The sequence below is a fragment of the Ictalurus punctatus genome, chromosome 26 (genome assembly GCF_001660625.3).
Source record: "Ictalurus punctatus breed USDA103 chromosome 26, Coco_2.0, whole genome shotgun sequence".
In the NCBI taxonomy this organism is placed as follows: domain Eukaryota; kingdom Metazoa; phylum Chordata; class Actinopteri; order Siluriformes; family Ictaluridae; genus Ictalurus; species Ictalurus punctatus.
In genome coordinates, this window is record NC_030441.2 from 11,581,385 (window position 1) to 11,596,048 (window position 14,664).

Consider the following 14,664-nt stretch of genomic DNA (forward strand, 5'->3'; position numbering starts at 1 on the left):
CTTACTTAAAGTGTAGAGCCGACTGGTATTATTATTTGAGTGCATTAAAAGAAACGAAATGTTGGCATTAATTTATTAATCATTCAGTTGTTCATGCAATAAATAGTAACCAAAGAAATAAAAATAAATAAATAATAATAATATGCACAATATAGGATGTGCTGGATCAAGTGCTATTTTATAGGCTGTTGTATTAAAGTGGATGCCATATTGTAGAATAAAACCAAATGTGCAGTAATGTGATAATTACAGATTTCCATTCGTAAATATTGCTAAAACTTTAAAACTTACTGTATGTAAGTCAGTAACTTAAAACAATCCATAATGCATGCAAAATCTTTTTGTTTAAAAATAAAACGGCCAGAATTTTGACATCATTATTGTGATGACTTCCATCTCACACACCCAAATTATTAAGACCCAAAACACAAACCCAGTCTTGTCCCCACAACTGAAAACCCTTCCTCCATCACCACCCCATCCGGCAGGTTGATGAGGTTTTAGCATGATTGCAGCTAAAACAAAATGCGTACCTCTTGACAGCCTTTGGATTGGAAATGTCTTGCAATTTCCATACTGTCTTCCCATAGAGCATCTGATGAAGTTCACCATTTACTGTTGTGACAGGAGCTAAATTAGAGGGCTCCATCACACAATGGGAATCCACACACAACTTTAATTAAAAAGGTAGTAATTTGAGAGGTGTTAAATGGAGCTTGGCTAAATAACCAAATGGGTGATTTGCAAAATGGGGATTAAAGATATTATAGAGGGATTAAGAATCTCTCATGATGTCCCCCCCCCCCCCTCCTCTTTTATAATAAAAAATAAATACATTTCTTTCCATTGGCAAACATCAACATTTTGACCTGGTGAGTACTAAGCCTTGCCTGTCACATTGGAACTACACTTCACATGACAAGTAGCAGTTATTAACTCAGAAATTAAAATGGGATTACAGCATTTAAGTGTCATTCATTATATTAAGTTAGACAACAAATAGAGTCAAAGCGCAGTGGCCACTGATGTCAGTTCTAATGCAAGTCATTGTATGATTTATGATGCTATTGAGCTGTTTTTCTGAGTCATACATGTATAAAACATTATGAAACAGTGCAAGCTGTGCAGTCATAACACAAAACATGAAAACGTCTCAGTGGAAATCTAGTATCACACTGTTTTTTTCCTCCCTCACGCTTGTTTGCAGGTGAATTTTAAGTCCTCGAAAAGGTCACAGACATCAGGTAAGTCCTGCTCTAAAAGGCCCTAGTGCTGTTCTACGCGCTGACCTGTGAAATATCAAGGCATCCGGTGCGGCTGAAACGATGCGACTTGAAAGGCTTTCAGCAGTTGCCTCTGGACGACCCCAAAGGGAGAAAGCCAGCAAGGTGAAGGAAAATCAGTGTGGGTGGTTCACACAGTGTGTGTGTGAGATCTTGTGTAATAATAGAGAGAGAGAGAGAGAGAAAGAGAGAAAGAGAGAGAAAATACCTGTTATTTTCCTAGGTTGCCATAGCTCTCTGGCATTTATGTATACAACATTTCTATACAACAAAAATACTCATTTTTAATGAAGGATTATAGACAATATTTATGAAGTAGACATGTTTGTGTCACAAGTGAGCCTCCAGGGAGAGGGATGCACATGCAGAACTTCATTATTACTGACAAAACAGGACCCAGGACAACCAGTAACTCAGAAACACTAAATGTAAACAAACCTTTAGTGCATAAACCAACCAATAACACCTGTAACAAACATAAAGTGACTTGCTGCAATACTCCTGCAACTGAAGGTTGAAAAAGAAAGAAAGAAAGAAAAAAAGATCTTAAATAGAGCACTAATCAAGCAGGGAAACTAACAAACACATGGGTATGGTTAAAGACAGGAAATGAGGGAGACAACAGAAGAAGTTCTGCAAGGACAGTCAGGGTGCCCTCTAGTGGACAAAGGTGGAATTGTCCCTGGGGGCCATGACAGTTCGTGTGTACCCATTTGTGTGCATGTGTGGTGTGAGTGCAAATAAGACATGTGAGTCATGGGGGGGGGGGGGGGGGGTAGTGGGGGGGGGATACTTTTCACTTTTAACTCCACAATTAAATATATCTCAGGCTGAAATCTCAAATTATACTCTCAGTATAAATATGATTATAATATAAACATAAAAAAAGTCTTGTATTGGGAAAGAAAACAATGTCATTTCGCCTGAACAAAAGGTGAAGATTAATGAAATGAGACAACACTACAGCTTGACACAGCTGTTGATTATCTGAGTCCTTGCAACCCAGAGCACTGAAGGACTTACCTAATTTTTCCTCCAGAAAACCTAAAGACTTTCTCAAGCTACGTTCCGCCTCTGAGCTTCTTAGTAAAGAATACTGTTCCGTTGAATAGAATTCTGTAATTTGACTGCAATACGAGCATGACACGGTTGTGGAGCTGTATCATAATCAGCACAATGATCCGGAAAGTACAATTTCAACATAAAACAGGAGAAAACGTGCTTTCAGTGAAGCACATCTAAATATTTCAATAAAATTCCATCCTTAGTAGGAATGAATACAAACATGTTATTTGGATGGAACCGATAAAGTGTTTAATGTTGTAGTCGATTCAAATAAAGATAGTCACACATAGATACCAATAAGAGGTGCACTCTTTATTTTATTTTATTGGAAAATTTGCCAGGAAGTTTCACGTTTAGATTAGCAGTGTACATTAAGAGAGGAATCCAACAAGAATGCAAGCACAAAGTTTTTACTTTCATGTGGCACTTGAAAGGCTACAGTGTAAAACCGGCAGGTTTGTCAGGGTTCAGCAAAATTCCAACCCCAACTACATCTCAAAAGCCACATAAAAAGACTTGGAACTAGCTCAAAAAGTTTGGACATTGGACAAGGGAGACACATTTTCTTCATTTTCACAGTCTTTACATGGGAGTCAAGTTAACAGTGGTGTGCATACATTTCTGATTTAAGTGGACGCTCTATGAGTGCTGTGCACAAGGCGGCATATCTCTGATGGGGTCTACAAAAAGTAATTATTTAATTAATTCCTGGAGAGTTATGCGGGCATTAAAATGATGTGTTGCTTCAAGGACCCCATTCTGACGCACAGCATCACTCCAAATGCATCTCAGCTTCAGATTTGATTATTATATTCTGTCCAGCAAACTTTGCTGACCTCTCTTGAATGTAAACATAACTATAGTCAAGCTAATAAAACAACAACAACAACATAATATTAGATGGCTTTTGCTGTCAAATAAAGCTATATTTCCCTCATTTTGGAAAGACATAATTGTTTTGAAACAGTTCAGCTCATTAGAGAGTCACATTAGATAGAAGATAGAAAGCTTCCCAGAAAGTACTCCAGGGCATCTCTTTCAGGAGTTGAATAAATTTATGTTCTGCAAATTGCAATTTGTTGTTATATCAGGTATGGACCACTTTCTGAATAGGAACACAGATATGAATATTTGGAGCACTAAACAGACAGTTACATTGCATTACACCCCTAATCATTAGTTCTTTAATGAATCAATATTCTAATAAACATTGATATTTTGTCCACGAAGATTAACCAACATAAGGAAATAGCACAAAAATCTTGCTAAAACTGTATATTCAGTTTCCTTATCTGTGACTCACTCAGAATTGTTAGCCACTCTTTGCTTTGACAGCCATTTTACTATAACATTTAAATTGCTACTAGAGCGTGTGAATTTTGTGTGGGTGTATGTGTGTGTGTGTGTGTGTGTGTGTGTGTGTGTGTGTGTGTGTGTGTGTGTGTGTGTGTGTGTGTGTGTGTGTGTGCGTGTGTGCATGGAGCCAAATGACACACCCACAGTGAATTCTCCTGCCCAGTGTTCCCAGGACCAGCTCTGGATCCAGCACAACCCTGACCAGGATAAAGCACTCACTGAAGATGAATTGATGTAGGATTTTGTTGTTGTTCTTGCTGCGTTTGTTTGCACATATTCACATTTTGCAAAAACTTGGATATTATGAGTAAAATAAAACACTGTCTCTAAAACCATGAACATTCTGCTCATAATGAGATATTCACATCAACACGGTACAAACACATACATGAACTCCCAGAGCAAATTATGTTTTCCTCACTGATAAACTGAGATCAATGCAAATGTTGTCGATATTGTTAGATACATGTAAATAAACAAAGAAAGTAGTAAATGTAATAGAATTGTAGTGAATTATTTATTAACATACTCTTGTGCTGTTTCTTTTCTCACCAGTAGAAAAAGTACAATATAAATGTGATGAAAGAGTGAAGGAAACTAACAAAAACAAACCCAAACATTCAGGTTATGACACGATACAATATTATATGACACCTTATGATATAAATGATATAGTAATATGATTTAAAAAGTCTACACACCCCTGTTAAAATGGTAGAATTTTGTGATAAAAAAAGAGAAAGAAATCATGTCCTGAACATTTTCACCTTTATTGTGAAATTGCAACATATAAATATCAAGTGACAAACTCCCACACATGTTTTTTTGGGGAAAAACAGCTTGCACAAGTGTGCACACCCTTTTATAATAGGAAATGTGGCCATGTTCCAAATCAACCAATCACATTCAAACTCAGGTTAAAATACTAATGAGCATACACCTGCCATCAATTAAAGTGATTGATTACCACCAGATAAAGTACAGCTTTTCCTATAGGATTTTCCTGACATCTTCTTGGTAACAACTGGAAAAGCCACAGGCCACAAAGAGCTTAAAAAGCAGGAATGGTTCCTCATTGTTGAAAAATATCAATCATGAGGGGGTTACAAAAAAAAAATTCCAAGGCATTGGATATACCATGGAACACTGTAAAGACAATAATCAACAAGTGGAGAAAATATGCCCTGAATGTGACATTACTAAGAACAGGATGTCCCTCTAAAATTTATGAGAAGATCAGGAGAAAACTGGCCAGGGAGGCTGCCAAGAGGCCTACAGCAACATTAAAAGAATTTCAGCAATTTCTGGCAAGTTGTGGTTTCTCCCTACATGTGACAACAATCTCCTGAATTCTTTATAGCTCTGGGCTATGGGGTTGTGTGGCAAGATGGAAGCCTTTTTTAAACCAACCAACCAACCAACCAACCAACCAATAAATAAATAAAAAATAAATAAAGCATCCAATCTGCCAAAACCATGTGGAATAATGTGTGATGAGACCAAAGTTTTTGGCCGTAATACCAAAATATATGTTTGTCACAGAAAACACAGCACATAACCAAAAGAACGCCATCCTTATGGGGAAGCATGGTGGCGGCAGCATCATACTTTGGGGCTGTTTTTCTTCAGCTGGAACTGGAGCACACCTCCAGGTCTACAAAGGAATGACTTCACCAAAACAAGTTCAAGGTTTTGGAATGGCTCAGCCAGTGTCCACACCTAAATCCAATCAAAAATCTGTCTGGTGACCTGAAGAGTGTTGTGCACAGGAGATGCCCAGCCAATTTGACAGAGTTAGAACACTTTTTCAAGAAAGGATGCCAAAATATTGCTTAGTCAAGATGTGACAAATTTATATACTCTTACAAAAAAGACTGAATGCTGTGATAAAATCTAAAGGTGCTTCAACTATGTATTAGTTTAGGGGTGTGCACAATTGTGCAACCAGAATATTGTACTTTTTATTTCTTAAATTTTCTCACCCCCCCCCAAAAAAAAAAAGAAATCTTTTTTTTTTCACTTTTATTACTAGGTTAAAATTTCACAATAAAGGTAGAAAAGCTTCTGATATGATTTTATCTTGCTTTTATTTATACAAAAACCTGCCATTTCAACAGGAGTGTGTAGATTTTTTTTTTTTATATCCACTATAATATGATAGGATACAATTTGATAAACTAAATACATATTGAATAAACAAACAAACAACTACTGACACACTTGGGTATATCTCACCATCAGTGTATTAAACTGTCTATACATTTAAATCTTTACAGTGAACTTTACAGTGACTATTTCTTCTTTCATTCTGTAGCTGTGAGGCAGAGATGTAGACAAATGTCGAAAAAAGGTTGTATAATATTTCTTATTATTATTATTTCATACATTTTCAGTATTCCCAACATGCGGTCTAATATTTGATCAAAACATTTGCGAATTAAAAGAATAAATGACAAGAAATGTTTACAAGAAGTTAAGATTTAATAAGATTGAACTTCAGTAAAATGTATTTTGTGCTGTTAGTTTTGAGGCAAAAGAGACCTGAATTTCACTTATTGGAAACTGTTTTGCCATTAAAATGTCTTGTAAAACTGCACAAGTATAAATATATTTTTCTATGATATTGACTGCTGGTCAAACTAGTAATTACTTGATAATAGGCATTTGCTATGGACTTGCATATAATCATTAAACTTGTGTAAAAATTAAATAAGTAATTAAAAACTGGGCTGAAGTAACATTCATTTTTGACACAGTAATACTGCAATGTGAAATAATTCACAGTTTGGTCATCATAGAGTGACATGCTAAATGTGTGAAGATGCTTGAAGAAATCCTTAAATACACTACCAAAGAATAAAATCCTTTTAATTAAATCCTTCATTAAAATGGATACAAAAATGTTGCCGTTATTATTGTTATTATTTATTTATTTATTTATTTTTAATTACACACACTCTGAACACTCACTGTAAATGTAAGACCATTGTTATTTAACCTTCCCAAAGCCTAACATCACAGATCTTCATTGCCAACTTAATCACTAGCACCAACATTATTTTCCCAGAGGCTAGTATCTTGCTAATTACACTGATAGGGTCAGAACGCATGACTAAGATTCTTCGCTAATGTCTTAAAGACAGACAACTGTTGGATTTTATCTTTTAACCCTCAAGATAGAGCTCCAACAGTTTCTAATGGCTTGGCACATTAATGTTAATTATAGGATAATTTCCCCTAAAACATTCCAGAGCAGTGTCTAAGGGAAGTGTTTTTTCTGTTTAAAAAACTGAACTTTATTGTTTTTGTTTGGCAACCAACACAAAATTTGAACAAGTTTTTTTTGTTTGTTTGTTGTTGTTTTGATTAATATTTATTTGGTTGTTTGCTTGTTTATTTATTTATTTTTTATTATGAAAGTGAATGAGTTGGGTTGTACAGGCCAATAACACCAAACCTTACCCTAACCTTGATCATTTTTAACCTTTTATATGAGTTGGCTTGATTATGATGAAACTTATTTCCATTAATGCATTGTCTTGCTTTCATCCCAAACCTTTCATTTCATTTGTGCTTAATGTTTTCTCTGTTGTAACACACCTGAATGATCACATGCCTTGAAAACTACCTAAAGACATTAATCATGTGTTTTAGAGCAGAGACACTAGAGTAACTGAAAAACACTTACCTCAGCACTTTTCACAAATAATAATAATAGCAGTTGGGAACCAAGCCAAAACTTTGAACTGGTTGAACTGGTTGTACTATAATTTAAATCTTTTGTTGTGTTTTTTTTGCATTTATACCAATTCTGATTGGTCAGAATTGCTTAAATTGCTTAATTTTCTAGAGCAACAGCTGTAACAAAAGGGCTGGCTTTAAATGAAAACACATTTATATTAAAGTACTAATACAGTACTGTATTAAAAATGCATTGTTAACATTGGTAAAATGCACAATAACAGTGTTGATAACCATCACAAATAAATAACAAAGTTGCTATGTTTTTTTGTATTGTTTGTTAAGCTCAAGTGTCAGCACATTGTAATAGAGGTAAAGGTGTAAACTTTTCCAAAAGAGTAAAATCTTTAGGACAGGAAAATCTGAAAGCTCCATTCATTTTATTGAGGGTTTTGTTTTTTCATTCATCAAACTCAAAATCCAATCGAGCCAAATCTTTTAACATAAAACCACGTTCTCCAAGTCAGTTTGTAATTAAATAATTAAATAGACTTTGGATTTTCACAATGTATGTTCCTACCGATGATCCATAATTAATAGATATAAAGTACAATTAACAAAGAAAGAATGGAAAAAAGGTGTTTCACTCATATTGACTAACACCACAAGACAGAGCCACACATATTTAATCTCATGCACCAAAACAACTGATCTGTCTCCACCGTTTAAGGTCACACCGTTCATGCTAATGGACATGTCGGTTTTTTGGAACTCCTCTCAGGCTGGCGGGACTCCTCTGACCTTTCTCTAAAAGTCAGCAGCTGTCTAGACGTTGCAAGGCTGCTGCAACTTTCCCAAGCCACAAAGGAAGTATGTTAGCATAACAAAACAACAATCTCAATTAACAATGGGACAAGAATGAAGAGCAATGCAGTGCAACAAGGTACAATACACATTTTTGAGCATTGGAGCGATTGGAGTTCAGCTGTTTCTTGCCACATGCTGTGTTCCTGAGCTGGAACGGCAGAAGGAGGCCGAGCATGTCCCAGCAGGCCTAATTTGTGGAAAGCTGAATATTATCATGGCCGCCCTCGTTTTGTCAATATGGAATCCCAGGACTGTGCCAGCCATCAGTATGATGCATTTCTGCTCCAGCTGCATGGAGACAGAGGGTTTGAAGGGCTTTGTGGCACTCAGCCTGTCTGGAGTTCAGGTCTGCATTGCTGAATTTTAAAGTAAGCCAAAGCACCTGCTCACCGTTTCACTAGAATTGTGGACTCCGCTAAGACTTTCTATCTATAAATCATTATCACTTTACTTAGAAATGTTCTAGTAATAATCTCATAGTTGTATTGCTTTGTAAGCATTTTATAGAGTTTATTATCACCCCATAACACTCCTACACGAATGACAGTCATAAAGGTTTATGAATGCTGCCTTCATAGAAAGTGTTACCAAAAGAGTTTTGTTACAGTTTGCAGTCTTCAGGGAGTCCTAAATTTAAAAACAAAAGGTGCAGTTATTGCTATTGTTGTTGTTGCATTGAAGCGCATAATAGTAGTGGTGGAGGATATGAAAAGATATCACAGTACAAAACAATACATAGTGTTTCTCAAATTTGCAAAGTTGTATCATGAAAAAAGTTTTGAAATACAACTGGTTGAAACCTATGTCCTGTGGTTTAGTGATTACCATTGTTGCCTCACACCTCTGGGGTTGGCGGCTTGAAATCCGCCTCTGCTCTGTGTGTGCACAGTTTGCATATTCTCCCCGTGCTTTGGGTGTTTTTTCTGAGTACTCCCCTAATCCAAAGACATGCATTGTAGGCTGATTGGTATTTCCAAATTATCCGTAGTGTGAATGTGAGTGCAGTTGTGCCCTGTGATGGGTTGGCACCCCATCCAAGGTGTCCCCCGCCTTGTGGCTGGGATTGGCTCCAGGCTCCAGGCTCCCACGCGACACTAGGTAGGATAAGCAGTATGGAAAATGTGTATGGAAAAATATCACTCTGTGATGGATATAATACATAATGCCTTATAATGCCTGAGACGTGCATAATTGCTCATGCATCACTATATACATAACTAACACTTTAATAAGCATTAGTATATGTAAGAAATAACATATGATTTGTAAATAAATATGAATACTGTTGTGAAAAATAGGCTGGTATTCTATTTTTGTTCTTTTTCTGTCTCTTGTAACAACACTTTCCTGATTTGGGAAAGCATTGTTATTTGAAACATATAGTAGTTAGCTTGCTTACAGTCACGTTAGACAGAGAATAGTAAGCTTGCCCAAAACTTCCACAGGGTGTCTGGTTTGCTATTTGTTGTTACAATTTGTGAATTGAGAATGACTCCTCTTTCCAGCAGATACAAATACAGATAATGGCATTGTGTTATACCTCTAGTATGTACAATTGAACAAATATTATAATGCATATTATTATAACGTACTGTAAAGTGCATATGCATTACCGTGTGTTATACCACAGTGCTGTTATTTGCTGTAATATAAGAGGAATATACCACTTTGGGATGTACTGTTACTGCAAAATAATCAACTTCCTTCCCATCATGTTTTGTTCCTTACTTATCTATTTGCATGTAATATTATAAAGATATATGCATTAGAAACAAAAAATAATTTATAATATCTTAACATCCAATTATCTACCCGACATTCTGCAGTTTTGATGTGACTGTCTGATACAACTGGTCTCTGTTAACATGCTGTCTTACGTTGGTTAGTGTTCTAAAAGTACTGACGTTACCTGTGGTATATTCAGTTTCTCAAGATAAAAATAGCACTTCATTATTTCTCCGATCTCCCATGTTTAATAGTTCAGTCTGAGTTCAGATGCAGAAATGAACATAACAACGTCAAGGAAATTCAATATTCCTGAAACACACTGATGTATGGATCACGCTGTCTTTCCACTAAACACTTAATACTCCAATGTAATAACTGTATGGGGTTTTGATTTGATTAAATGTATAGTAGTTAAACAAAAGACCAGTGACATTGCTCTTACCTTGGCACTCAACAATATGCAAACAACGGCTAAGAGTAAATTAATATTTGCAAACCTATTTGAATAAGAGCAACGTTATGTAAACATTGAATGTTGATTATGGTGGAAATGGATTTGAGGTCTGGCTCGTATTAATTCATTGTCAATGTCAATTGTGAAAAAGTGTGTGGGTGTAGGCATATCTGTTTAATTCTCCTAATACCCATATCAGTGTCTGTACTTGAAGCTGGGTCTAAATTTTTAAGTGGGTGTGGCCTTAACCAGAAACCACACTGTTCCCAGAAACAATTGGAAAAATCCTAAAGGTAAAAATGTAAGCACTGATAGCATGATCTGTGAATTTTAGCTGTGACACTTTCTCTACCACACACCAGTTCGTAATTGTGTTACTGTTTTATTTTGTTTTTAAATCCCACTCGCGCATTACTATATTTGTCTTTTTGTCTGTCACAGCATAGGGACTTGGTGAAGCTGCGGCCATTGCAATGCTACTTCCTTTGCCTTGGCTGCCTGCTATATTTTCAAACAAATTTATTTAGTTCTGTTTCCCAAAACATAAACAAACTACTAGCCTAATTTAAACCATCGTGACACGGACCAGGCCGTTACTAAGGATGAAAGAATGAATGCTGTAAATCCACTGCAGAGCGGCTCACGTTAATGAATGTGCTACTTCTTTGTCCTGTGAGCTTCATATACAGTATGACTGCATGCTTACATGAAAGTAAAAACCTCCTGTCCATGTGCCATTTTTGTTGAGTTCCATGGAATCCCAGTTTGATGCACACCTCTAGACTCAACTAGAATCTAAAAACAAAATGAATAGTTTGCCGCTGTCACGTTTCAAGGTTGATGCGGAAGCAATCGCAGATTTTGGAACAGTTTAATAAACGAACAAACAACAAAACGAATACACTAAGACAACTTGGAAAAATACTGTGGCAAAAACTAAACGTGGAAGCATGGACAAAAACATAGAAGACAATTATGTGAGACCAGGAAGCAGTACAAACAGTGGCTATATATAGGAGTGCTCGTTAACAGAAACGTGATTCAGGTGCAGGTGGTCATGTGACATATTGTAGTACAGTGCAGAGGCTGATGGGAACTGAAGTCCAGAATTACCTCCTTGATATATGACAGCCACCTATTGATGTCTGTATTTGTATCAGATTTTAACATATTATCTGTTAAATCCAAATGATGTATTTGCATTTGGTTCCAAAGACATAGCAGTAACTTGAAAGTATTATTCCTTCTTTAGCTCAGTCCTTTAAAGTATGGGGCATCTACAGTACATGATTCTTGCTTGGCTTAATTACAAGAATAGTAGGTGCATTACGTAGCCCTTTAGGACTGGTCTTGATAACCCTTGCTTTATAGAAACACTTCCTCCTTACAGTGTAGCTGAGCTTTTTAACAAGCTCTTCTTTCATCAAACTTTCAAAGGTTTTTACATTCTAATATTTTTATTATTATTATTATTATTATTATGAAAGTGGAAGTTTGCTCACTTCTAATCTACATGTTACCACACTCACATGTTACCACAAACATGTCTCATACAGTATATCAGCCCATACATACAGTATATTATTTAGTATATACTATATTTTTGACCAAAGAAAGCTTCACCATGATCACATGACCTATTTTTTTTTTTATCTACAGTGGCACTCTGATATAAAACCACTGTCTAGACGAGATCCATTAAACGTTCACACTGTTGACACGAGAAAGAGCTTCAGACACCTCATAATACAGAGCTGACCTGCAACACGATGGGAAAATAAACATGTCTGTATAATGTATAAATCCTGTTCTCACTGAAAATGATCAGAACTTTGAGGCATTAAAAGCACCTCAGCCTACTTACTCACTTACCCACACTATCATGGGTGGATGGTATAAATGGGAGAGCAGGGCCGTGCTTCTGTCTTTCAAAGGTAAAACGATGTCAATATAAGGTTTAATTTTTAGCATCCACATCAGACTATTTGCTGTTAACAAATGTTTTAAAGATTATTTGTGGCTTTTGTGGAACTAAGCGCAACAGCACCACTGATAGTTGTAAGAAAGATACACAAAATGGTATGAAAGAGTCAGGCTGGGGCTGATTTCATTCATGCATTACTCAACCCTAATAGTTTCACTGTTAAGCTACTGATAGATTATAGCCCTTCCATTTTGCGATATTATTGTTGGTTTGAGTGAATTCTTATACATTTGCAAAAAGCATTGGTAACCATGGTGACATGCTTACATGCATTGCCTTTATTGTATTATACAAGCAATTTAATCCAGCCCATTAGAGAAAATGAGGCTAACACAGAAAAAGAAGCATCTCCCTGTCCCGGATTTTGGAAATAACACTTGGCTGGAGATCGCTGAGCAACATCAATGACTTTTTGACTCCTGTTGTTATTTCGGCTGCTCTGGTGGTTGGAGACTAATCTATTTCTCTCTTTCCCTCCTTGTCTGCCCCCCCCAAGGATATATAATGACAACATCATACCAGGCTGCTAATCCACAACATGGGTACTTGTTCACCTTATTTAACTACAGAGAGGTGCAGAACAATGGCTGAGAGACAAACCAGACTCGGTGGAAGGTGGTGTTGTCGATAGAAAAGAAAAGACAGATGGGTTAAGAGACAGAGAAAAAGAGAGTAACGATAGAGGGGTATATCTTTACCTCCATAGGGAGCTTTCAGTGACACTGCCCAAGTGGAAGTCATAAAGCTTGGTCAGGATCAGAATCACCTATAAAATACAAAAAGCAAGGTTAGGCCTTTGGGAGAGGCTGTATTAAAATGTAACATATACAAACATATATGAGTTGCCATTGAGGATTATTCTTTTAGCTCATTATTATTATTATTATTATTATTATTTTTATTTATTTATTTATTTATTTATTTATTTATTTATTTATTTATTTATTTTACTGGATACACTAGATATTTTCTTGAAACTTTTTTTCACTCTCTCTCTCTCTTTTCTCAACCTGAAGGAATGTGAAGAAAAATGTTAACAAGCTTTTAAGTAAATTATTCCCAAGTGATATTATGGCTTTTTTGTTTCAACTTCATCATAGTAAAAATGAATTTAATACATTTAAGAAACAAAGTTAATTAAAGTAAGTTAAATGAACAAACCTATTCAGAAAATACTTGATTACTCATACAAGAAATATAATCACTTCAACTCAATAATCTTGTCAAAACAAAAAAGATCAGACCTATTTAAGATGCCATACACCTTTATGCAATGTCTGCAATGAGCAAAACAAAAAAGTAAAAAATGAGAGACTTTTCAGCAATTCCTTCTGTGTGTATGTGTTTACTCCTCTGCTTACAAAGCTCACAAGATGATCCACGATCTGGATGGATCGTTAGATCGACAAGGATTTTTTGTTTATTTCTGGTGGGCTGGCATTTGTCTTATGTCACATATCTGCAAGCCATAGATATGAACATCATCCCCTTAGAGGGAAGAACAAATCAATACATAGTTACTGTATTCTGACTGATCATGTTTGAATGAATGGAGTCCAGAATGACCCCCACCCCCATCCACAGGGCACTTGAGATCTCAGCCTACGGGACAACTACAGGATATATTTTTTTTTTAAAACCACAACTTGAAGAATATACTGTATGACAAGACACTGTTCCAGTGGCTCATATCTTTATTAAGCTACGTTATGTTGGTTTTCACTTAATTTGCCACCTGTCTATGTATTGTCCCTAAACGAGTGGTTCTCAAATGGGTGTGTAGAGTTGTCCAGGGAACTGCTTATAGTGATGGAAATCCCAACTAACTATTATCCAAACTGTTTTATATTTAGAATTGAGGTCTTGAATGGTCACTTGAATTAAATGAAATTTATCAACGCCTCACTAACTTATAAACAAGTCAGTCTATAAATAATGCCAAAGTTGACCTAATGTGTTCTGTTGGTGGAAATTTCAGGAATAAAACTTTTCTGGATGCTATAGCATTGTACACATTAAAGAAATGAGCCTAATATTTAATAGTTAGATTAGGATCTATCTCCAAAACATTTGAAAACTGCTGCCTGAAAGAATCATTCTTTTAAAACAGTAACTCTATAGAAACTTGCATGAATACCATTTTGTATGCAAAATTATGCAGGAAAATACAATATTCTGTAAGTCAGTTTAAGAGGAATTAAACCACACAGTAAACTAACTATAATTGCCATTAAAAATATAGGCCT

At 35.9% G+C, this 14,664-nt stretch overlaps 1 protein-coding gene across 1 annotated transcript in view; it reads right to left on the reverse strand.

Moving 5' to 3' along the window:
- sorcs3a (sortilin related VPS10 domain containing receptor 3a) overlaps nucleotides 1–14,664 on the reverse strand; it is a 296,209-nt gene that overhangs the window by 156,316 nt on the left and 125,229 nt on the right. Inside the window, exon 2 of the mRNA XM_047151173.2 lies at nucleotides 13,117–13,184. Within this exon, the coding sequence (XP_047007129.1) occupies nucleotides 13,117–13,184 (68 nt within the window). The remainder of the gene's footprint in view (nucleotides 1–13,116; nucleotides 13,185–14,664) is intronic.